Source organism: Phaenicophaeus curvirostris, chromosome 5 (genome assembly GCF_032191515.1).
Source record: "Phaenicophaeus curvirostris isolate KB17595 chromosome 5, BPBGC_Pcur_1.0, whole genome shotgun sequence".
NCBI classification, from domain to species: domain Eukaryota; kingdom Metazoa; phylum Chordata; class Aves; order Cuculiformes; family Cuculidae; genus Phaenicophaeus; species Phaenicophaeus curvirostris.
In genome coordinates, this window is record NC_091396.1 from 30,278,946 (window position 1) to 30,306,534 (window position 27,589).

A 27,589-nucleotide genomic window follows, 5' to 3' on the forward strand; every position below is an offset into this window, starting at 1 on the left:
TTTTCATCCCTTAACAACATTCTCCATTTCTATTCTATTCGAGCCCATGGACTCCAAGATACAGCTAGATAACAAGATGACCCAAATACATCCTGCCAGGAACATATTTCCCATTCAAAACTTGTTTACACCATTAAAATTTTGCGCTCCAGCTAACTTCTCACCTATTTCACTTGACATTCACTGCCTCTGAGTCCTTTCACTATTAAATGAAGTCTTAGGGGCAGGTCAGGGAGAATACGAGTTTCATAAAAAGTTGCAAGGGAGAAGTGACAGAAATACACAGAAACTTACCAGAGGTTTTATGCAAACATCATTCAGATAACAGGAAATTTAGCTACATATGCTAGACATTAGCAGTCATATTTGCATCTATTAGAAAATATAAAATCTGCTTATTTTCTCTCTTTACAAATTTTAAGTTCCGCATTCTAATAAGATTTTTATTATGAAGCAATATTAAAAATAGATGATGTAATTTCAGGAATAAATTCAAATTAAAACAGAAGAAAATAATAATAGCAAAAGCCTGATGCTATCAGGAAGGCATTGTCCACATGACATTCTGAAAACGCTCATTCCCTTAGAATTGCACAATAAAACAAGTGAATAGTTTTCTCTTACTATCTGCCTTTTCTTTCCTTGTTTGTTATAAATATGTTAAATACAAAAAAACTGCTATTAAAGAGCTTATAAATACACCCTACAGCTAGCATCTATTCTCTTAAATTTATTGTGTGAAAATACTAATTGCCATTAGCCAAATTCATCATGTCATATCTCATAGCAAATACTCTTTATCACATGATGATACAGATGAGAACTGGAAGTTTGAACTACAGAAAATTGCAAGCAGGCCTAAGTAACCGGAGACAATGATGACAAAGACTAAAGTTACTGTTGATGTAATCCACTATTAATTAATAGAAAAAAAACCTGCCCTATGTGACAAACATTTCAGTTTATGACTCTTCTCATTTTTTTTCATTTTAGCATCTAGTATAGAGCCTATTCTTATTTACACAGCCATCGTAATGACCATATATTACTTGTCTGTTTTGATTTAATGGGCAGACTTACCGGTTTTATGTCTCTGTGTAAGAATCCCACAGAATGAATACTTTCAATAGATTCCAAAATCTGCTTCCCAAGCCGCAGAGTGGTACTAATGGTGAATGTTCCTCGAGACTGGCTCCGACGCAGGTCTGCCAAGTTCCGACCCTGATCAAATTGAAAGGACTCTTTCATAAAAAGAATACTTACACCAAAACTCGCAGACAGCATAAAGTCTTTCTACTTCTTTAGCTGGTCATAGTTAACCATGGAATGCTGTCACTACTTATTTTCATATTCAAGGATAAAACACCTCACTGAAATGCAATGAGTCCATGTCCCCAAGTATCTCCAATATTAAATATAAAATACAAAATACATTTCTGCAAATATGAATCTTAGTATCTTCCTAGCCTTAAATAACATAGGCCAAAGTAATCTCTATTATAAGACTAATGCATGCGCTATTAGTTAATGTTGTACCTGTGTTATATCTGAAAAAAGGCCTCTGAGAAAATGCTCACAAAGACTTCCTTACACTCATCTCTTTGAAACGTACGTAGTTTATTTAATTTTACAGTATTATCTTAGATGACTTAACCAAACAGATGAAAAATATACTGTGCACAAAACACATCTCTGTGATATCACAGAACTGCTGGTCTGTCAAAATAACAGATGACCAACACTATGTGCTAGAGTACATTTCTTTTCCCAGTATTCATATTCCCCAAGACAATAAAAGACAATAATCCCATACGTTAAGCTAAGTGTAATCAAGTCATTTTATCCCTTTTCACAGGAACAAGCCTTTCCAAAAAGGGAACTAAGTGCTTTCTTTTACTTGCAAAGCGTATACAATATGCAGACAAATACATTATATTTTAGACTATTTTCAAGTGAAGACTTCAAAGGAATGTGAACTATCTCAAAAGACATCCCAGTTCATACTTTCAATAGTCAGGTCTTTCTGAGGATGCAAACTTTATCCTTTCTGAGAGAATTATGGAAAGGATATCAAAGGATAAAGATATAAGGATATGCCCAATTTAGGTTTGCTCATGTCCATGTGTTCATGATCTTTGACGGTTTTTTTTAAACTTGTCAACCTCTTAAATTTTATTGGTATTTTCATATATGCTTGGCTAATAAATCAAACACAAAAACAAACCAAGAGCTCTTTTTGATACACTGACCTGTAACTGCATGACCACATAGTTAAATCTGTCATTCCTTCCACATCCAATGAACCTACAGACATGATCTTTTCCTGAGAGAAAAAGAAGCCAAATTAGCCTGTGGTTTATTCCTTTAAATACCTAGCAAATTACTGGAAAAGAGTTAGATCTCATTAGAGATCTTTAATAAACTAAGTCCCCCACCCCCAAAGTTCAACAGCTGTAAAATCAATGTCAGTTCTATACCATAAAATACGCAGCTCTACCAAAGCTATCACTCTTCCATAAGAAAAGATGTGTGGCAACATGACTAAATGTCCACAGCTTTGAGGCACTTTGGATTGGGAAAATGTTATCTTCTTGCACAGTGGATGGATTGTTATACACCATATTCCTAGTCACCATTCCTCTTTTTCTTATGAGCTGCAGCTGCCACAATGAAAGAAAACAGTAGGAGTTACCTGCAAGTCATCTTTTGTATTAAAAAACTTTAAAAGTGTTATTCAACTAATAGGATTTATGGATATCTCTTCTAGAATATGATCTTTGCTGTTTATCTACAAAAGACAAAGGTACACTGAATCAGAGATAAAATAGTTGTAGTAGTTAGGAAAAAAAAAAATCACCGTTTGGTTTAAGACAGTTTTCTTTAAAGCCTCCTTCTCTCCTAGCTGCAAACTGTGAAGGAGAAGGCAGCTGATCAAAAATCCTGCAGTTGCAAGTCAAAGCATAAGATTCCCCAGTTAAATAGAGAAAAACGCAAACCACCTACTGTAGAAGAGAAAGAAAAGGGGAATGCAACCTCATTGTCATTCTAGTATCTGTGTTCATTGACTTGGAGAGAAGCTAGGACTCCTTATAACTCCACTCTATGACAGAAGAGGAACTGGAGGGTTTAAGCCCCTCTGGTAGCCAAGAGAAAGCTGATGGTTGCAAGTGTCTGCTAAAGCTATATAAAATGTGTGTGTCCTAAGGTTTCTTTCATTAATTTCCTTTACCCTTACGATTACCAAGATGTTATAAATTGGGAAAAAAAAAGTGATAGATCAAAAGCAATTAAAAAGTTGAAAAACATTACTGCTTTCAAAGCACCATTATTGCTATAGATCTGGGAGAACTTATTGTTAATGCTGCATTCACAGTTCCATCAAACCTCTAAGACTTGTCCTTACAGCATCTGAATAGTCTCACTTCGCTTGACAGAATAGTGGTTGCCTGTTTATTACTTCCTCTGGAAGCTCTCTGCTACATAAAATTAAAATAATTTAAACAAAGAAAATGGTACAAGATTCATCAAAATAATATATTTGAAAAGAATTATTTTAAAACAAATCACTGCAACTTCTGCAAATAGGTAAGTGCTAAAATGTAAGTATCACTTCTTCCCCTCCAACGTTTCCTTCCACCCATTTGTTTAAGTAAGACAGGCAATATTAGAGACAGTATAATTTTATGAAGAAACATGATTTGCAGCAAATTTGTCAAGATGAAATTTTGTACATTCATTGCTGCAGTTTCCAGTTAATGAAGTCTCATCTCAAATATTTATGATTCATTTTACAGCCACGGTGGGGATGCTGAAGGAACATCTTCAGTCATATTTCATCTGACAAATTCAGTAACCATCCAAAACTCAGTTTGGTCAGAGAAACCCCACTCTAAGTGGAACAGCAACTCCAACTGTCTGGTAAATCCTCTGGCAACTAAATTCTATAAAAATCTGAGGAAGCAAAAAAGGACAGAGGTAGGGCCTGGACACCTTATTCAAATAGTGTGATCGTCTGCCACTCCAGTGGGGCCATACATACATACTACACCTTTGCAGATACCTTCAGTTCCTTTTTCCTCAGTGAGAAAATAGTATTTTCTCACACCTGTGAGCCATGTGACTGGGGAGCATATGGAGAAGAAGATGGTAACAGGCTGCAGTGAACAACTGTGGATGGGGCCTTGGGTAACCTGATCTAGTGGGATGTCCCTGCCCATGGCAGAGGGGTTGGAACTAGATGATCTTTAAGGTCCCTTCCAACCCTAACTATTCTATGATTCTATGAACCATGCTCTTGAAAAGCTTTCCAAGGAGGTTACGAAGCCTACATGCCGTTACGCAGGCTGCAGTGTATCACTACAGCTGTCTTTTCAGCCTACACCAGATGCATCTCATAACTAAATTATCCTAGAAAGCTCTAAATGAGTGAGGAAGAAGGCTGCGTGAGACAGAAACCAACTGACTGAGTTTCACTTTCCCTGAGTGAGATGTGATAAATCTCCCCTTTCCCATCTGACTGTGGGAACAGATGGCTTAACAACAAGATTAAACAAAACAACCATCTGTTGCAGCAGATTTCTTTTAAGACAAAAAGCGAAACCAAAACAAAACCCAGAGCTTAAAGAGTTAATCAGTGTTCTGACAACAATAATTAGGAGATAGAATCATTGGCAGGGAATAAAAAAGCAAAGATGATAACTGATAACTGATGGCTAACTTGTAATAAATGGCTGTATCGGTGAACTTACTCTTCCTTCATAATTAACAGAGAAGTCATACAACTGTTCAGACACTTAAGCACGTCCTGCTAGATCAGGGTCTTAAAAGAGTTTCTTTTAAGTTTTTCATTCCTCACTCTACTGCATACCTACAGAGTTACGACTCATTTCACCCCCACAACGAATGACAACACTCTCTTAATCTTCAAAATTTCTGAAAGCAAAATTAACAAAAAATAGCACATCCCTGCTTTTCTGCCAACGGCTATTCTCATTTCAGTTTCATGGGTTTTGTGAAATAATATTAGAAACACTCGAAAGTATGTTTATAACCTTGAGAATGTGCCCAGCTCTAGTATAAAGACTAGAAGAGCTGTTTTGCTAGATGGAAACATATTAAATCTGTTTATTCATTTCTTTCCTAAAAGCCCATGTCTTTATAATTTTCCCAGGAATTATAATAAATATATATTTTTAAAAAATTCAGATCCACACATCAACAGAATTTTGAAAGACACAATCAGCTTACTGTCTATTCATAGACCAAACTTTCCAAATATTTGCTGGAAAAAGGATTTTCACAACTAATAGATTCTTTCCTGATTTATGCCCAAGGTAACCAGAACACCTTGAAAGTAAGAGAACATAAGCCCTTTGAGGAAAGGGTAGTAATTATACACATACATATATCTATATAGACAAATACCAAAAAGGGCTAGAAGAACAAGATAAAAGTTGATCTCAGAGGATGTACGCAATTAGAAGGTTGTTACAGAAATACCCTAAAAGAACTGTTTGCAATTTCGCCTGCTCTGTATCTGTATGAAAGAAGACTTGTCAAAAATAAGACAAAATTCTACATGTTGAATGAAGCATTTAGTAAAAAACATCCTTCAAAAAGCAATGTGAAAGTTATTTTCATTTTTCCATTTTTGTCCATTTTTCTTTATTTTCTCTCTGCTTCAAACTTTTAGCTCTTACATACTATAAACTTGGGAAGGTAGAAAAATTAATGGAAATGGCTCTCAGGAGCCAAGATTTTATGTAAAACATAAAATGATCTCTACCATAATGTTATTTAATAAAAAATCCTTTAAGTATGAATAAAAACATATGTATGTAAAAATAAAGTCAGGTATCAGTGCAAACTATAAATCCCAACATATGCAAAAGGTTCACTCTTGAATCATCTCTTAATAGTCACTTTTCCGACCATCTACAATTTTCCCTATCTAAAACCAGAACAGTTACACTGTAATATGTATTTTGTACAGAAATGACTACAGGTCATCTCTAGGTTTACTATCATGGAACTGAGGATTTTTTTCCTTTCTTTCAAACTGTGCAATAGAATAAGAAGAGGTAAAAATTAAGGAAAAATATTTATTTTTGTCTCATAAGGAGGGTTGTCAAAAGAGCTCCTACTAAAGATCTCATACAATATCAAGGTTCCAGTTATATTGAAACTTCTCTTTATTGTTTTCTCAGAGAAATAATATTGAGAAAATAAATAAATTAAATATCTATATTTGGATTGGATATTGGTTGGTTTATTTGCCTCAGTGAATCTGTTGTTCACCTCTTTCATTATTCTGTCCTTTTCATCTAGACAACATTTCCCATGATTCAGGAGAACCAGAGACTCTTCCACAGGAAGACTTGGGTCATTAAAGGAATTACACTACCAAAGGAATACTGATAAGAAAACCGTAAATTCTGTAAGGCCCTATGGCAAGTATTAAAAAAAATTTTTTTAATAATTTCAGGAAATATTTCTGGTTTTCAACAATATTTCAAAAAGTATAAAAGCTTTTATTAAAAAAAAACCCCAAAATATTTTGCACCATCTTAATTCAAACTTCACTACACTGGAATTCATAGTAGAAAGTTATAAGGCACTCCAGTTATGCTGTCATATACAAAGCTATATTTTTATAAATACATTTCCATTGTAGTGCTACCAAATTCCCATATTTTATTTCAGTTATCACTGATTTCCTTATTACTTTAGCTGCTTCATCTATATTACTCTGAAGACTCTGCTTCTTGTTAAAAGTAGAATCAAGCTCATGTGTGTAGAAAAAAAAAATGAAAAATTAATTTTGAGCATTTAAAAACCCAGGAGTTACAGAGTATTTGTTTATTCAAAACTTACTATCTTTAAGATAATTTCTTTCAAGAACCCTAACAAATGGTTTGTAAATTTATGATTAGTAATACTGAAATTTACTATTCATTTCCACACTAGAAGCTGTAAAATTCAAATAAAACTAATATGGAGTCCCTTAATCTCTTTGCTCAACTATAGAATCCTAGAAGTTTGGGTAAATTCTTTAAAAAGAATTAAATACGGGAATAGTTTGTTAACACTATAGCATGTGACATGCTTGCCCTCTTAAATCTATAGAGGCTGTCAATTTCTGTTTCAATGTGACCTTTACAGCAGATTAGGCAGCACCATGTGTCACGTAGATTTTGTTTTATTCAAACAATAAGTCTGGAAAAATTGGGCGTATTAATCAAAATCTTCCAGATTCAAAATAATTCTTTTAAAGAAAAAAGTCGTTCTCTAAACTTTCTTTTTCTAATCTTACATTATGAAAAGCAATGAAGAGAAGCCATTGCATATTTCTCTGTATTGATAGTTTCAGACATCAAAGTATTTAAAGGCTGAAGTGACTAATCAAAGCTGTGATTCATAATGGCCAAGGACCTGAACCCTAGCAGTATTTCAGAGCTTTATATGCCAGTCTTTTTTTTTTTTCCCCCCGTGAGTTACACTATTTTAAAGTTGGGGGTTTATTTGTTTGTGTGGGTTTTTTGAAATATGTCTCCCATTTCAACATTATAATTATTCTTGGAAATACTTGCAAAGGCAAAGAAATACAAATATTCTTATTGTGGATGCCATGTGAAGGGCTTCCAAATATTCAGTGCTAGACAGTACAGAAAAAAAAGAGATCATCTTAGAAGAGGAAATAAAAAGCTAATAACAACAACAAAGCCTAAAGCAAAAAAATGTAAGGAGAAGATATGGATCTAGAATAAAGTACAGCTGAGCATAGGTTTCACAGCAATTTCTTCTTGTTGTTGTTCTTTTTATTTTCATCTTGTCCTGATTCAAAGAAAAGCTTCATTGTAGCAAAACTTTCACAAGCTGAAAGAGCTTCTATTGCACTTATAACAACTATTTATCAATAATCTGCAGAATATTGGAAATATTTACTGAAATTATGACTAAATAGATATTATAATGAGTTTTTAACAAGATACACTGCCATTCTACTTCTGGTATATCCAGAATTGCCCTACCTTGCAATTTCTTCAACACAGCTACTTCCATTTTCAGCACTTGCTTTGGCTGCTGAGCTGATTCGACCTTCAGTGCAACATTTTCCCGAGTAAGCAAGTCCAGTGCATCGTATATTTCTCCAAATCCTCCACCTCCTATTTTCCTCAGCTGTGTAGGGAAAGGAAGAAGAACAAAACCAGATTTCAAAAAGGTGAGAGTAAAAAAAGGAAACAACACCAAAAAAGAACAAAGAAAAAACACGAATACTTCTTCATACTGCCTGCCCTACAGTGAACACTGTTGAATTACTATTCAATTTTAAAATGACGTGATCATATACTTTAGTACATAGAAGAGCTACTGAATAATCTACAAAGGTATGGTTAATGACACTTTGGAAGAGAATCCTAGGAAAACAAATTGATACACCTGATTGCCATCTGCACCAAACTACTATTTAATACAACAGAAGAGTGCACTAGCATCCTCAGCATGAATTTCACCAAAGCCAGCACACTGAATAAAATCTTTCCTCAGGTAGTCACATACTACCCAGAGACCTTCAAATACAAATGCACTGTCACATTTGTAAAATATGTAATCTTTTTCTGTTTTTCAGAAATACATACACTGAATACTAAAGGTGTAAAAGTCCTTGGACAAACTGAAAAGAGACAGCATTTTCTATTAAATACACCAACTTACACACAACAGCTAAATCATAAATAAGAAGAAATACCTAAAATTATCTTTGAATATATATTTTAAATGTTAGTTACATTTACTTAAGGTTCAGCAATATCATTCTTATTAACAAACATACTAAAGAAACTTGTAACACACAAAATTTTATCTGTGTTAGGAAGAGGTAAAAGGAATGCTCCAGGCATATTAATTAGTTTGCATGACATTCAGAGCAAATATTAAATAGTTGTGCTTTCACTCTGCTTTAAATATTCACAGGGAACAGAGATTTGTCTGGTTTTCAGTATAAAAAATGTCAATGTTATTTCATGCAATACTTTCATACAGGGATCTCCCCTGTAGCCACCTCTGTAAAGCTGAGAAAAAGAAAAGGAGACAAGAAGAACTTACCCTAAGAAACACACAATATTGTATTTGTATGATATTTTACCTTGAAAGAGCTGCCATGGTTTTCTAAATGTCATTTGAAAATATACAGTTGCTAAGGTTATATGACTACATTGTATTAAATGTCATCTAAACATACTGGGGATCTAGAGATCAGCAATATGCTGACCTATCTTCAGATTCTGAAAAATAAATAGAACGTTTCCTAATGCAGACAATCAGCCGTCTGACTGAGAAGGAAAAGCAATTTTTAAAGTAGCTGAGGCCCCTAAAAATAAGGAAGAAGGTAACAGTTAAAATACTCATATTCTTTACTTGCATGTTTCAAGTCATATTGAATGAAATTTTTATTCTGTACGACTACAACAATACTTGGTATTTCATCAAGCACTTTCTGTCCTGAAGACTGTTCACCACTGCAAGCATCTACTACTTCAGCATTGTTAACATGAGGAAAATATGATCCAAGATACACAGCATTATCTGCATTACTCACTTCTGGCCAATTCTTTGCCAGGTTTAAAAAGGTGCACAGGATAGACAGCACACCACGTTTTCAGACCCACAGAAATAACCCACCTAAATATCTGCTTTAGTGCAACATCTGTTGACTGTAAATTCACGTTCCTTTCTTTCTAATAGGCATGCTAGCTGTTAGCAAATGCAACATAAACAGAGTGCTAGTCCTTACAGAAAGAAAAGAGATCTGTCATCTAGATAATGGCAAAAATAGCAAGCTGCAACAAGATTTTATATATACGTTTAGATATTTTTTTTTAAAAAAAGCATGCATGTATCTATGTATATCTCAAAGATGTAGTTTCGTGACTAATTTGGCCATTTTAGTCTGTACTTTTGCAATCCACCTCGTGGTCTGGTAATGCCATTATCTTGCCTAAGCTGTAAGCTATTAACAGGGTTCCAGAAGTTAAACATAGTCATTGAGCTGACCGTAATTTTCAGCATAAGCACATTCATTTTCAGCATTGTACAAACACAATGGTGACAGCAGGAACACATAGTGAAAAGGGTGAGAGGGCAAAAGGGAAGACAAAGCCATCCTCACCCCTAGACAAACTTTTGGCAGTTTATCATCATATAACCTCATTTCCCAGCTTTAAGAAAGGGCCAGACCGAGAAAAAAACTGCCTCTGAAAGGTTTGTTTTCTGCTTGCACGCTTAAAAAAATGTTATAAAAAACCCAAACAAATGAAACCAAAAACCAAACACACCACCACACTATTAAAAAAAACCAGATCAATTGTTATCCTCAGATAAAGTACATCAAAATCATTAACATATATCCAATAATGACATCAGTCAATAATTCCAGGCACAAATTAACCTCTCTTTGATTGTAGAAAAAATATTTTCCGCGTCCTTTGTCACTGAGTCACACGCCACATTCAGCAATGAGCCCACATTTTCCTTAGTCTCCTTTTTGTTTACAGCGTTCCAGTAGAAGTCTTTCTTGTCGCTTTTCACATCACTTTCCAGCTTCAACTGCCAGCTAAGCTCTGCTTTCCTATATATTCATCCCAACAAACAGAGGCAATGTCTCCATACTAATCTTGAGCAGCTCATCCCTGTTTCCACTTTTGGTTCACTTGCGTTTTGCTTTTGATTTCAGAAAGGAAATGACTGTTTAGTCATTCTGGCCTCCTGTCACATCTGCTCAACATCTTTTACCTTGAGAATGACCATGTTTCCCTAGTTTATACCTGCATCACATTCTCCTATTTTGTACATTAGTTTCAAACGTCTCTTCTTTGCACTCAGCATCTCACCCCCAAACTTATTCTCTCCATCCTTTCTTCCACTCCTATTTCTTTGTATGCTTCAAGTCCAAAGAACACAATTTCCAATATGTTTTGGCTTGGTAATTACCCTTATGCTGCATATTGAATGACATTCTTAAACCTACCTAAAAACAATTATCATCACAATCAAGGTCTCTCCAAGTCACAACTGTAATAAATGTTTTAAAGGCAAAAATGAGGGATGAAAAAAGCCATTGACAGAGAATAACAGCAAATGCTAATAGATACAGAGACTAGTAGAGAAGGAGAGTGTCACTAAGGAAAAAATATTTTATAATGCCTTCTCTATGCTTACTTTTCAAAATAGAATTACCCTAAAGAAAGTCTAGGTTAAAATTAAATTTAATTCAGCACAGTTTTTTAAAAATGGTCACATTCACAAATTCCAGGTACGTGTTCACATTACAAAGACCCAGGTCCCAAACAGCAAAAATTCCAAAAACTGCATTTCAGCTGCAAATCTTTACATAACTTCCAGAATGTGTACCTTTATTTTCTTGAACTGGTTGCAACAAAATAATCTCATGTAACTATACTACAGAGCTGCCACTCTTCAAAGTGAGGGAAAAAGCAGGATATTGGGAGAGTTCCACAAGGAGCAATTAGAGGTACTACTGATAATCAGGGACAGCACTCATGGTCACCAAAACATGAAAGTCCACTGGCTTATAACACCTCACCTTTCTATACAAGGAATCTTTAAATACTCCATTGCATTAAGAACACTAGCAAAAACCTTCAGCTCTGCATAACGTAACATAACAGTATTAATTATTTTAATATATAAGGCATTTCTAAAACTTGCATGCTATTTTCTTCCACTGGCAGACTGTCCTATCAAATCCTAAATTCAGAAAGAAGTATATTGCCTTAGATGCCATCAAGAAATCTTTAATGTTTGTTGCAGAAATTAAGAAATTGTAGAATTACCCACAGATAATATTTGGTGCTCATCTACATGTAGCACTTGACTTGGAAAACATACAAGTTAGAATGTATAATCACACGAGATGAACAACAGACTACAGGAAACAGGCAAAAGGAAAGAAAATAAACCTGAAGAAAGCAGGACTACTGTCGCACTTATCAGACAATTATGTAGCTTTGTAGACAGTGATACATTAGTACACTGTTACCTATTTATAATGCTATTTTATTCTTTTTGATCTGATTCAAGACTAAGCTTTCAGTTTTTACTTCACTGCAATATTGAGATACAATACAAGAAGGTATTTTGCAAATACTTGCACTCCAAATATAGCCATTTAGGTTCTATTTACACAAAATTAAATATGAGGTTTTCTTACACAAAGCTAATAATCAGCTTCCTGCATTTTTTAATGAAGGATAGGGCACAAGATAGTTGAAATTATTTTCTCTATATGAATTTGAAATTAAAGATGAAACTGTATCTTCTATGCTCAGTCTCACAGCTCTAAATATAATATTGAAATATGGGAGTAATATAAAGCAAAGCTGACGCAATAAAATAGTGATCCGGTGTCCACTCACCTCCTACTAAACACACCGAGATACCCAAAATGTTCTGTTATGAAGTGGTGCTTCCCTCCCTCCCTTTAATTTTTTTAATCTCAAAGAAGTCCACAAGCAAAAAAAAAATCCTAAAGAGGACAGGGGAATGGAGAAAGAACTATATTTTTCTCCAGAAAAAAACGGTTTCAAATGGATTCTGCTTTTCTCTGGATATAAATCAAGGACATGAACACCAAAGAGCTATTCATGACAAAGCCAATACTGGCACAAAATCAAATGCTTATCAATCAGTGAGGAATAAATCTATGCTACAAAAAAATAATAAACAAAACCCATTTCTAATTGGAAGAGCAGCGAGGTCTTGAAAGACCTTCCCATAAGGAATAACAAATCTCACAATTTGAGATTGAGTTTCATGACGGTGCCTGCCTGACTTCCAAAACGGACTGACATAATCACTGGCTGATTGGATTCAATATACTAACAGGACTCTTCCAGTTCTACTCTGAACAGGCACTAAGTCAGGATTTAAAAGCCTTCCTAGTTCCTTACCAGAAAAAAAGACCTACCTTAGATCTGTATAACTTCTTTTTAATGCAGGATAAGGGAAACACAATTTAAAAAGTCCTTTCACTGTTTAGCATAAGTATTATGCAAAATACATCTCACAAGGATTTTGAAACAGATTTCAAAGCGCAAACTACTTTTTTACAAACATGTTTTAAAGAAGAAAAATAATTGCAGGAAGGCATACTCACCACCTTCCATCTTTCTTTGACCAAGATTCCCACACTGAGGATGTCAGGCTGCTCCCCTCCTCCACTCATTGCAATCTCCTGACACGGTGGAGCTGCTATGCAAAGTCTATGTCAGTAGAAACCATCCACCTCCCAGGAGTGGCTTCCATTTAACCAGTGACTGCAGAAACAAGAGAACATGGGATCTCAATGATTAACAGGATAATATGAAATACAGAAAAACTTGTGTTTCTCATCTAGCACCTTAACTAGGTTTTGTGACTTATGTTGGGATTCTAGCCAAACAACTTCAGGTACAGAAAGAAATTCAAATATATCCCTCCTTATTTTCTCAACCTGTTCTCTCTCAAACTTCCAAGCCTCATCTAAAAATAGTATTAATGAATAAAAACATTTCCAGAATTATATTCTGTAGTTTCAAATTGCTGTAAAGCATAATTACATTTAATTTAAATTTTAATACAACTCAAAAATTGAATTAATAATTTACCAAATAATTAAGGAATTAATAGTAATATGTGATAATACGCTTAAATAAATATTAGCCAAAAAATTACATAATTAAAAACATACTTAAATTTGAATTGTAATTTAAATTATTGCACTGCATACTGACTATTACATGTTTTCCAATGTGTTGCACATAGCTAGGATTACTTAGGATTAAATATGTCTAAGGTATAATTGTGTTGGTTTATGTCAAAGTACAAATAGCTAAAGGGGGAAAAAAAGTTGTCTTGGGTAATTCTATCAGTTTAATTTCTTTTCATTTTCTGGCTTTAGGCAATAATCTCTAAATTGAATTACATATAGTAATATAAAAATCTGTCTTTTGGAGATTAATACACCCAGAATGTCTCCCATCAGCAACTACTACAATCAATTAAAAGCTTATTTCAATAGTTTAAAGCTTTTCTAGAACTCTGCGTATTTGTTAGACTGGTGTAATTAAACAAGTGTAAGTCTTTGTAGAAGCCCTCTTATCCAATGATAAAACTCTTAATAGAAGTGTATTTGCTTTGGGTTTATTTCTATCACTTCCAAAACAGCATAAACCAAAAATGAAAAACTCTTTTCTCCCTGAATGAACACATAAATGGTATCCAAAATGGATATGCAAAATACCATTCTGACTTAAATCAACAGTACACCCTTCCATGTGGATAAACGTCAAGTTTACTACTGGGCTAAATTATGCTTTTTTAAAAAAAAAACAAAACTGCTTCTTAAACAACCTGGCTGTAAAGACAGATGCTTATTTTACATGACAGTAACTGTGGGGTTTTTTTCATATTCTTTCATATTTACTTTCATATTTCATTTATGCATTTCTTTCTCCAACTGTAAATTCTGACATTTAAACCAACTCCAAACAAAACAGATTTCCCTGAAGAAAAATTAATCTAGATTAGATGATCTAAATTTATACTACATGAGAGTGGATTACACCCCCGTATAACAGTGCTCATTCAGAATATGTAGCCTGAATTGGATTAATTCAAACAAATGAAGGGAAAGCAAATTAAGATTGTGTATTCTAAGTAACAGCATGCACCCAACAATTTAATCAAGTTGAACTAAACCAATTCAAATTCTACCAGTGCTGCTAAATTCACCCCTGCAGATAAGGTCAAAATTCTAAAGAGAACTATAGTCATTTAGGTGAACACCTTTAACATTTCTAACCGCTGTTCATAATTACTGGCCTTTCTAACAGAATTATCATAACACAGTCAGGAACTAAGTAAGTCAAAGGGAAAATGAAATAGCAGCAATTAAGGGAAAAGAGGTGTACTTCCAAAATTAAATATTTATAGCATGTACAGTGATTTTTCAATTTTCTCAAGTCTTTGCTTGCCTTTCCACCACCCCCAAAGCACGTGGTGTTCTTCACTAAGTAATATGTTTACTCCTATATCAGGACTTCAAGGGTTTCTTTTTTTCCTGACACTTGTTTAAAAAAATAATGGAGCAAGTATTTATCTCCCTGGAGCAAAACCTAAAATTGACAAGTATGACTTTGGTAAAGCTTTCAAACATGAACAAGATTCATCACACGCAGGAAAAGTGTGCTTTATCAAAGCAAAGATATGACATGAGTGGGTTTAGCGGGGTTTGATAATGCTATCAGCCTTGATCTGACACCTGGTTTGATACTTTAAAAAACTACATTTCAAATTACAATTTATAAGTCACAGTTCTGACAAATATTTCTGAGAGCTCTCCATTGGTGCATTCTTGAGCATACTAAAAGAGCATCAGTAACTGGCCCAGAATGCATATGTACAATACATATATCCACAGAACCATCCCATACTCAAAGAATTATCATGGAATGTTACTGCATGTAACACCTATATGGCCAAGGTAACAAAACCTTCATTTATACACAGTTCCTCAATCCTATTCCAATACACTAATTCCTTGTTAAATCTCTTGCCATCCTGTATCATTACAAAGCAACAAAACCTATTCTATATCATCAGTTTCCATTATTCAAAGCACCAGGTCCCATTAAACTGTTATACATGGGAGGCAGAAGTTCACTCCTGAGCCTCTGAAGGTAAGGTGCTAAACATCTGAAGTTTAATAATCAACTGCAATTATTATTTTACTTGAAAAATATAAGTTTTAGAAACACATTGGGGTTAATTTGAAGAACCCTGTTTTCTTCAAGACCCCAAATAAAGTAGCAGGAGGATTCAGTCACAAATTTCAAGGCCAGAAAGCTTGATATTAACCCGAACTTTTACCTGATCAGGCCATATAACTTCAACTCCTTCAGTGGATTAGCACACACTAATATTTAAGAGTCCAAATGATGAAGAGTCCCCTATCTTCGCTCATAACACATTGCAGTATGTCCTTTCTCTCATAGGAAACATGATTCACCTTGTTTCAGGATTTAAATTATTTAATTTTAGTTTCTTACCACAGGACTTCGTTACACTTTTGGAAATCAAATTCCATTCCCACTCATCTCGGTAATTTCAGTAATTTTAAGCATATAAATGCAATTTTTAACCTTTTCCAAATTAATAAATTAAGCTTTAAGCCTGCCTTCCTCTCCCGTGGGTCTTTTATATGGTCATCCTTTGAAAACCATCTCCCTGCTCCACATTCTTCTTGTGGTATGAGCAGCAATATTGAATTGGACACCAAAACTGAGTTACACTCAATCATACTGATACCTAAGATGAAGAAAACATGATTTTTTTATTTCTTTGCAATAGTAGTCTTATTGTCTTAATTCAAGTTTGAAGCTGTTTTACACTTTAGCTAAATCACAACTTTTTCAGATGCTTATACACCTCCATGCTTACACTCTGGCATTGCTGCATAAATACGGTTCCTTTAAAGCCTTATTCACAATCTGATCTAGACTGGGTGTCATTGCTCTGATGTGTTCTCTAGTGACCTTTACACTGCATAACTGAAAAACTGTTTTGGTAATGTATGTACTGCAGTCGATAAAAAATCTTTATGTTCCTTACCTAAGAAGAGAAAACATATCCTTGTAGGTGCAGTTTGGGTTATGATTGACTTCTTCATGTGGAAAAAAAATAACGTTATTTGAGAAGACTACATTTAAATGACTCTTAGCCAGACATGAATGTGTATTCTTTGGAGGTGGCACTCAGAACAAAACTGAAACTGATACTTCTCTGAGTTTTGCAGGACTTGAATTCAGATTGCTTGGCCCATTCTAAATTCCACAGATGAATAAAAGACTGGTAAAAGCACATACAGTCTGATTTGTATTTCTGAAATACAGCCAAATGTTGCTTTCAGTGTAGATATTTAACAGCTCACAACGTTGTTGAACAATTTAAGAAAGCTCCAGCACATTCTGTATCCCACTAGAGCAGATGAATAGTTAATGGCACACAGTTAAGGTACAAGCTTTCTGTTACACATTCAACAGATGAATCCTTTAGCAGTGCAGCTTTATAGGCAGCAGTACAGTTATTTTCTGCCCAACAAACACTTCTTTATAATTCTCCTAAAAAAATAACAGCCATTTCAATTGTAGTGTATCTCATAAAATTCTATATCCATTAACTTAGCAGTTTCCAGTTTATCAGATCAGAAGAAATATGTAAGATAACAGAATTATCACAATTAAAGTCAATTAGCCCTCTGTCAAATGATTTCCAGGTGACAGGTCATGGAATTATTAAGACAACACAATGAGAACAGACTTTGTTCCATAACATAAGCCTTTGCCTGGGAAGTGATCACAGTATAATATAAGAACAGGTAAAGGAGGACTAGTGTTTATATCTAGAACTTAACATTGTACAAACAGCACCCATTATTTAAAACTCTTCTATCCACTGCTACTAGATACATATAACCCCCACGAAAGACTTCTTTATTTTACCCCAATAAAGTATACTGGAAGGTTATATGCTATTAGAAACTAACAGCGGAAAAACTTCCAGAAAAAAAAAGTCAGTTTTGTAAAAGCTGATTCTGGCTTAGCAAGGGAACACAACTGTTTTGTCTAAGCTGTGTGTGCATGTATAATTTCTTTAGAGATGTCCCTAAACTGAAGCCAGTCTCTGCTTACCAGCCTTTGTGGATGTTTAAATCTAGATCTAAGATTGAGAAAGTAGCACAGTCTTGGCTGAATGGAGGTACTCTAAGTTTCAGGATGAAGCAAGTAAGGACACATCACTTCTGTTCCACAGAAAGGAAAAATATATGTCCTGTTGCCTGCCTTGTGGAATAATATCAACTTTTTCCTGTTACTACAAGCTCTATCTGCCTTCAGTTCATTTAAGAAACTAGTAAATTAACTGGAATCTAACAAAGTCGCTTTCCACTTCTGTTCTTTTGACTTTCAAGCAGAAGAAGAACTTCAAGGAACAAAGACATGTTTAACAAGGCACCATAAAGATAAAAGCAGGGCAGGAAATGTACAAAGGTTCTAATTCCACCACATTTATCATAAAGTCCACTTTCTTAGACAGGCTAAGAAGCATGTTCAAATTGTAAATTCTAAGGCCAGAAAAGTTTTAAATGTGTTTATCTGAACATTCAAAATGGAAAGCTATCCTACACTTAAAATTGGAGCATTTTCTAAATATATTCATTAAAAGTTGGGGTCCTGAAAATCATCATTCAGCATGTCAAGGAGGAAACTAAAATTAAGATCTTGACCTAAATTTTCAACTGTACTGGTTGGAAAGAAAATATTTTAAAAAATTCGAGCCATAACCAATGCCATTTTAGGTTTTCCTGTCTCAAGCTCTTGATGCAAAAATACTCATCACCACTTGCAGATCCCAGGTGTGAAAAGCTCCCAACTGTCTTGTGTGCTATTGCCAAAGAGTCTCAATTTCCTTCTGGCAACTTTGGCACTTAAAGCTATGCTGTTATTACAGAAGTGGAAATATCTTCTCAGAGTTAAAAATAAAACATTTAGTTCCAAGATAATAGTCTCATTTAAAAAACACGTATTTCAACCTACCACACTATTTCCAGTTTGCAAGAGAAGTCACCAAAGTGTTACAAAAATCCAAGTAAGGCAAAGTTCATGGAAGTAGCACACTATCATTTACTAAACCAGTGGATATAGGTGGTAAACCCTACAAGTTTTATGCACACAACCTCCTCTTCAAGTCCAAAACAGAGTGAGCAACTTTTAAATTAAATTGAACTTGACAACCATTGTACTGAACTTAATTTCATTATGTTTCCTGATTAGATTAACTGAGATAAAAGGTACTCAATAAGAAGCACCTGGGTATATGCATGACAGGCAGAACCTACAGGGCTGAGACTCCTACTAGAAACACCAAATGTAATTTTTTACCCATAGAAAATCAGAAATTTGTGGTCAGGGAGAATTCAACTGAGTCGTAAACCAAAAATTCTCATTAATCCATGATATTTTTCCCATGGTACTTTTCAGACGAGTGATTTTATTTCCTAATCTGATATGTCACACAATTGCACAAAGACTTAAATCAGAATAAAAGAAAGAAGGGAAGTTAGCTGTGGGGGACAGGGAAAGGCTGGACTGTTGTAGTGGTTTCAACTCTAACCAGTTGAAGCTGCAGAGCCCTTAAAACTAATATGGAAACCTAACCCTTTGAAGAGGCTAACTTCATTCCAAACAACACTGTATAATTCTCAATTTTTTTCCACAACTCCAAGTGAGTTACAAATCTAAGAGAAGCTTGTGAATTACCTCAAAATTAATTTTAAAACCCTAAAGTTGTCATTTGTTTGTTTGTTTAAAAAAAAAGGCATATTTCTGTGTCTTAGATTCTGTGTCTTAGATTTCTGTCTCTAAGTGTTGTATTTACAACAAACCTAAATGGAACTAGAAGCAGGGTTTTTTTGCTGTTATAACAATTTGGTTTACCTGTCATAAAATTCTTCTTCAAAGAAACTAGCTCTCTGATCACTTAAATGAAGTGAAAAATATTTTTAAACATACAAATGGAAAGTCTGTTCTGCGATTACCTAAATTAGACAGAATTACAATGACTATTTTTCAAGACCCTTGTAAAATTTTCATTAAGCTATTAAGTGATAGAGAAGTGTGGTTTTGAACACTGATACAAAGACAGCTTGAAGCATTGTCAGCTGATAAAACACATCACAAAAACAAGGTGAATAAGGCCCGGAATTTGCTAAGAACAACAGGATTAAAACAGATTGTAAAATTTTCATTAAGCTATTAAGTGATAGAGAAGTGTGGTTTTGAACACTGATACAAAGACAGTTTGAAGTATTGTCAGCTGATAAAACACATCACAAAAACGAGGTGAATAAGGCCCAGAATTTGCTAAGAACAACAGGATTAAAACAGAGGAGTAATTTTTTTTTTTTTAAATGTAATGTCTTTATCTTAAGGGCAAGTAACACCAAATCTGTAGCAGTATTGTGATAAAGAGAGAGCGGTGGCTATGCACACATCGGTGTGCATACTCCATATCCTTAAATACCTGAAGACAGTAGCTCTCCTTTTTGCCAATGTGTGAAACGAGGTCAATAACTGCTATAACAAGCAAGATGACTCAAAAAAAGCCTAGCTGACAGGAAGATGGAATCTGAGTGAGCCTATACAGTGCAGGAGGTCTACTAAATTCTAACAGTTTGTCCTCCTCAGTGAGGGGAATACATAGCCATCCTGCCACATAATGTAGTGATCCCTGAAAGGGTTAAGGAAGAAAGATGCACCATCATATTAGAGTTTATGTAGGAGACACTTCAGTATTCAAGGACTTCCCAGCAGCAGGTCAACAGCACTACAGAAGTCAGGCACAAAGAGACCACAGAGACCCTGTGATGACCCTCATGCCAAAAGCAACTCAGTGCTGATGTTAACAGCCCCAGCACCAGCAGGTAGGAGACAGCAACATTATGAACTGCCAAATGACATGAGAAGTTGGAAATGGCTCCATGCTTGGCTATGCCAAAGGGAAGTGGCGCTAAGTAGCTAAAATAAATATACACCAAGCTATTGCCAGCAGAGCAGCACAAGCTATTAATTTATTTCTGTCTGAGCTGGCTTCAAAGGGACTCTCTACAGCACCACGGAATCTCTCTTGTTCATAGGATAGTCCACAATGATCACACGGGCTCAGGCAATATTGAATCTAGAAGCACAAAACCAAAGGAGATGGGTAGCTCATCTAGGACTGTCCAACCAGTCTGCCCCTAAAAAACCATTTGTGCTGGGAACTTCCAGGGTACAGAGACTAGAGACTTGGCCAGAGCGTGTACTTGCTTTGTAGCCATACATGAAAGGAGCTTCAAGCAACAATGACTGAAACTTGAGCTCCTAATCAGAAGTCCTTCAAGATTCTAAATGGGAGACAGGTATTAAAAAACTGAAACAGAACTTTGGTAAAGGCATTTAAAGTTGGGGCAAATCAAAAAATATCAACTTAATTTTCAGCAGAAAAAAAAACAGGTTAGACAATAGAAAAGTAGATAGCATGAACAGCTCATCACAAGAGCAGACAGGCTGCATTACATCCAAGATCCACCTAGTCCAGACTTCTGTCTCTTGAGTATTGCCAGCAACAGACACCTAGGGAAGACGACAAGGACACAGAGAGCATATAATCACACTTTCCCAGAACATTTTCTGAGGATATAGTGAGCTGAGCCAAAGACGGTATTAAAGATTTTTATCTCTGAGTTGATCAGATCTTTTCTGAACCCATGAAAGCTTTTAGTATCCTTAACACTCTACTGCAAGTAAATTGTAACTTAATTCTGTGCTGTGAGAAGCAGAACACCTTTGTTTCCATTTGGTTTTTCCTAGTTACACGTGAGGTTCGCTAGCCCTTATACTGGAAGACAGAGGTTACAGTTGCTCCTTTTTAGTCCTACACAGGGAATACACTGCCACCATATGCCCCTTCATTTGTCTCTTCACCTGTTTGGTCTTATTACTCATTTTGATCACCATCCACATGCTTTTTGCAGTTCTACTAATTTCAGTACCCTTGCATCACCAGACTTTGTAACTTCAGTATTTGCATCTTCTCTGGATCATATGTGGATACACACTACAGCACAAAGTGCTGTACTTTTCAAGCTGATGAGTTATCATTTATCAAGCTCAATGTTTGCATTTTTAATTCAGGTTCCATGAAAAAAAAATTTTTGCACAAATTATTTACATATAGAAAACCTGACTCTTGATCTTCCATCTGGATCGCTAACGGCTCTGCTTTCAAATTGTGAATTGATTACTTGGATAAATAAACACAATTCTTATTTAAAAGATCATTATTCAACATGTGACATAATTCATGGTCAGTTTTTAGAGATACTGCCTGACCATATCTCTCATTTCTGTTTTATTTTGGTCTTGCAAGCCAAGCAGTCTCTCTAACATAGTTCAGGGAGGAAGCAGAGCATATATTAATTATGAAAGGCTTGAAAGATGGTCAAAATAAAGTCAACACAAATTAAAAGCAGGTTAAGAGAAATTCTAAGCAGAAAAAAAGCAAATAATATAAAAATGGTAAATTACAGCAAATGCAAAAGCAAAATAGGGACAAAGTAAAATAGATTGAAGAAGAAAAAATAAAATACATCTTCAGACAATAGGAACAGAATGCTTGCCAAAGAATATGTAGGACTAATAAATGGTCAGGGTATAAGAGGGGTATTTAAAGAAGGTAAGAGTGCAAGAGAGAAGAAGAGAAGCTCAACGACTTTTTTGCATCTGTGTTGACAGTGGAAGAAAATGAGAAAATATCCCAAAAGAAATGATTCTGGAAACACATCAGAAAATTTGCCTTAAATTGAAGTGGTTGAATAAAAGAATAGTGAATAAATTAAACAAAAATAAAATTAATGTCACCAGTGTCAGATGATATTAGCAATTTTTAAAATAAATTTAAGAATCAAATAACTAATCTGTTTATGATGGTACATAACCTCTTATCTCTACTTGCAATGGCACATAAAGACTGGAGTGTGACAAGTACATGGCCAATTTTCAAAAACGGTTACATGGGACACACAGTACTTGGAAATCCAATATTTTTACCCAGCAAATTAGTAGAAACTGTAATGAAAAATAGAATTACTGAACACTTGAATAAAAGTGATAACGTTGAGAAGATAACATGGATTTGATAAAACAAAGTGCCATCTTCCAAATCTCAGAGTACTTAAAAAAAATAGACAGTCACATGGGCAAGAATGATTCAAATGAAGTCTATTTGGATTCCTTAAGGGTATTTGACAAAGTCTTTTTAAAGAAAGAACACAGTCAAGGCATAAAATGACAAATCCTTTACATAAAAAAATAATTGGCTGTAAGCAGGAAATAGAGTGCTAGACAGCCATTTCACACAGTAGAAAGAGGCTACAAGTAGAATTCTGCAAGGAGCAGGATACAATCTGCACATTTCAATGAAAAACAGGTGAAAACTTGGGTAATAAAAACTGGCTGACAACGATAGATTACTCATTTTTTTAAAAAATCAGAAATAAAGAAAAGATGAGGGACAACTGTGAGGAACTGCTGGGTCACTTTATGGTACTGAACAACCAGGCAATAAAATAACATGTGAAGTTCTGTATAGGTAATCATAAAACCATGTACATGAGAAAAATAATCCTAACTTCTCATCAAATACATAAGAAGGCATTAGCACTCACTAATAAAATCTTGATATTACAATATATGGTTAGAACAGATGGCAACTCAATGCTAAACAGCAGTCAACAACAACAAAAAATGTTTGGAATTCAAACAAAGCAGATATCAACATGAAGATCATTTAGGTGTCCATGGTTCACTGATACCTTGAGTACCATATGCAATGCTCATCCTTTGAGCTCAAAACAAAAATCAGAGACACAGACTAATTTCCACATGAAGTAATGAGTGACAATTTTTTTCAAGATGGGAAGTAGAGAGGGGTGTTTGACAGAGGTCTACATAATCATTAGGGGCATGGAGCAGCTGGCTAGGAATCAATTATTCATGATCTCATTCAATAGAGGAACTAAAAAATATCAAAAGAGGTCAGCAGGGGCCAGGCTCAGAACAAACATGAGACAAGAGTTCTTCATGAATTAGTAGCTAACCTATGCAACTTCTTGCCAGTGGATATTGTGAATGATAAAGGTTTACAATGGTTCAAGAGGCCACTGGACAACTATACGGAAAAGAAAACTATTACAGGTTACTGAAAATACGTATTAAGTACGCTCCAGTCAGAAGTCCATTAATAGAAAATGGAAAAGTATTAGAGGAGGGTGTCATATATTTTCTCTGTTCTTGTACCTTTCTTTGTGTATCCACATATGACCACTCTTGAATACAGACCTTTAGTCTGCTCCAGAATTTTAAATTCACACATTATTTTGGGGAAGATGGGGAGAAGACAGAGAAATATTTATACTTTTATGTAAGTATCAAATACTTTTATAATGCTGCTTTTACTATAATAATGTATGGTAAAAATGTAAAGTTTCAAATTATACCTACCGCTACAGAAAAAAAAGCTGGGCTATTCATAGAATATGCTGTTACAGTAAAAGACTTTCAAACATCAAAATGTACAGTGTTATCAAAACCACTTAATATCATACAATTATACTCAAATGATACCATAGCTAAGCACTGCTGCTTGAATTACAACAGCCTTTCTGATTAATAAAAATAAAAACCAGAATCCATTTAGAAAGTACTTTTAAAATTTTTTCCTATTTATGTTGCACTTGCAATTTATGCCACGACAGAGAGATTCTGATTCAAATTTTGCCAGCAGATGTAGGTTTTTTTAAAACTTTTCTAAAACTGGAGATTCATTTCATAAAACAGACGGATATTACTAAGACTCCATAGAAGCAGATCATTTTTTGCTAATTCTATTCTACCAACGGAACTGCAGAAAAATATCCCCAGTTCTTGTAATTTTCAGAGCAGCATGTCATAGGATCCCACCCATTCACTCTCTGAATACGCCAAAGTCTGCTCCTCTCAAGTTTAATATCTCTGTTCTGCTTCTCACTTTCCTCACTTGCCTTTGGTCTTAACCCACTGTCTCACAACCACTGCAGCCAAGGCTGCCATAAGCCTTCACACATGACCAGTTCTCCTAACCTCAAGACTATCTTTCTCTTAACAAACCTCATGCTGGCATACGGGGTCACATTTTTAACAACAAAAATTCACAGAAAGCATTTTAACTCACTGATGATCAGGTACAGCAATGCTAGAGTTCGAATACAAAGCAAACTTTCATCTAAAAACTTGTTGTTACCTCTGGCAGCAGCAAAACATCTGACAGGAATTTTCATATAGGCAACAGGACAAAAATTTTAGGCTGCTAGAAGTCTGAGCATCAAGAGAAGCAAGGGTATGGAGCCACAACAACTGCAATTTTTGTATCTACTTTAGGTTACTTCAGGGAACTCTCAATAATGTGCTTAATTTAGAAAAAAAATTAAAAACATCTCTTATGAACAGCCACAAATAATTGCTGTAAAACAACTGGGAAGACATATGATTGTCCTTTCACAAACAACTTACATTGAAAAACTGATGAAAAAGGGAACAAGAATTCCTATAATTCTGTTGCTACTTGAGATGATATTCACACCTCAACATTCTTTTCACTTTCCTAAATGGTTTTGGTTGGATATTCCTCAATATAATTTCATAATGAATCTCTGAATTTTAGCTAAATGCTAATCTTTGCTACCTTTCCCACAGAAAACACGTTAGACAGGCAAATCCTGATTATATGCAATACCATGCAGGCTTTTTTGTTCAATTCTTACCACTAGATTAAGACTTTTTGTTTTCCTAATTACATTCAGCACACATACACCTATTTTTGGTCTGGCACTACCTGCATACAAAAAAGAACGATACAAACATTTCTACATCATTTGTTAGGGAAGTGATCACACGCTTTTGCTGACATAGAAATTCCTCCCCCAAGAGGACTAGGCTTTTACTATGTTATTATATATTTAAAACCCTGCAAGACCCTACAGCATATAGGTTGGAGGGAATTAGAAATGTAGAAACGTAGTATTCTTCATAATACTGCTATAGTAACACACTTGTAATAAAGAATATTACATTACATACATACATAACATATATATATATGCAGTCCAAAACAACAACAACAAAAAAACCCAACACACCAAAAAACAGACTAACCCTATAGCTCAGGAACCAAGAGAAGGAGGAGAGAGGCAAAGAGATGGTTATAAAACATGTTTTAACCCATTACAGTGACCCATGGCTCAACTCAATCAGTTCACTCAGTATGAGTGGATGAGTGTTCAAATATAGAGGTTTTCTTAACCTCAGTCAGAAAATGTTGGTGTGCAAGAGTGAACAGAGAGTTAACATCAAGTTTCTTGTGAAACTTAATAAATCTGTGATGGAAAGTTTTCAGTTATTGACTGAGGCTCACAAGAAAGAACTCTCAAGTCAGTGCTCAAAAGAATCCATTTTTTGTTGGTAGAAGTGAAAGCAGAAACAACAGAGATCTTCAACAGCCTTTCAGAAAATCATCTGCAGAATTGTCTTGAACATCAGCAGCACCATACGCAGCTGTGTGTCAACACAGAAGGGAACTATTTTGAAGGTGATGATGTTGATTTGTTACATAAAAAGAGTTATGGGCACAGTATCGGGGGTTTGGGGATCAGACTTCATATACATATATATATGTGTTTATATACACACAGATATATCACACTTACATGTGATTTCACATTATACATACACATACATGTTTGCATTATTTACATATATATTATGTATACATTACAGACACATGATTATATATTTTATGGGAATAACAAACTTCATCATTGTATAAATGAGGATTCGTGTCTCTAACCATAGCTATGTTACATAAATTGGCAGCAAATTTAGCAACATAGCTACATAAAGATGCAAATGAATATGCCCTAGTGGTTAGTAAATGGGGTATGAAATTTGTAAAAGCTAATTACTGAAATAAGGGGAATTTATGTTTAATAATTAAAATGGTGCCATCACTAATCATCTTTAAGGTACACATAAGAAAGAAATCAGGGATGTGGGGAAGGACACAGAACACAGGAGTTAGTGGGACACGGAACAAAAACATAAAACCAATGTCTGTAACAAGCTGGAAGTTGAATATAAATGTTAGTGTTATTTTCCAGATTCATGTTTGGAGGCTGTTTTCTGTAATTCTCTTGAGGCCAGAGCTGAGCCTGCGCGGGACGGGTCAGACCCGGGTCAGCACCCTGGCCAGCGCCCCGGCGGCCTTCGGGCTGCAAGCAGCTCGGGCTCCCCCAGCCGGGAGCCACGAGGCCAGGCGGGAGAACAACAGCGCCTATGGAAAACTTCTATTCTAATAGGAATTCTCAATATTTACGAGTTGTCAATATCTGTGCAGCGCTACAGACTAGGGCTAGAAAGCTAGAAAGTGGCTAGAAAGCTGCCCAGAGGAGAAGGATCTGGGGGTGTTGGTTGACAGCCGACTGAACATGAGCCAGCAGTGTGCCCAGGTGGCCAAGAAGGCCAATGGCATCTTGGCTTGGATCAGAAACAGTGTGGCCAGCAGGTCCAGGGAGGTTATTCTGCCCCTGCACTCGGCACTGGTGAGACTGCACCTCGAATATTGTGTTCAGTTCTGGGCCCCTCACCACAAGAAGGAGGTTGAGGCTCTGGAGTGTGCCTAGAGAAGAGCAACGAAGCTGGTGAAGGGACTGGAGAACAGGCCTTATGAGGAACGGCTGAGAGAGCTGGGGTTGTTTAGCCTGGAGGAGGCTGAGGGGAGACCTCATTGCTCTCTACAGCTACCTGAAAGGATGTTGTAGAGAGGTGGGTGCTGGCCTCTTCTCCCAAGTGACAGGAGACAGGACTAGGGAGAATGGCTTCAAGCTGCGCCAGGGGCGGTTCAG

General features: G+C 35.4%; 1 protein-coding gene across 1 annotated transcript in view; it reads right to left on the bottom strand.

Moving 5' to 3' along the window:
• TTBK2 (tau tubulin kinase 2) overlaps positions 1-27,589 on the bottom strand; it is an 89,342-nt gene that overhangs the window by 51,323 nt on the left and 10,430 nt on the right. The window contains exons 2-5 of the mRNA XM_069858158.1: positions 13,175-13,334; positions 8,031-8,178; positions 2,250-2,323; positions 1,081-1,221 (exon numbers count right to left, since the gene is read on the bottom strand). Of these exons, the coding sequence (XP_069714259.1) occupies positions 1,081-1,221; positions 2,250-2,323; positions 8,031-8,178; positions 13,175-13,243 (432 nt within the window). The 5' untranslated portion in view covers positions 13,244-13,334. The remainder of the gene's footprint in view (positions 1-1,080; positions 1,222-2,249; positions 2,324-8,030; positions 8,179-13,174; positions 13,335-27,589) is intronic.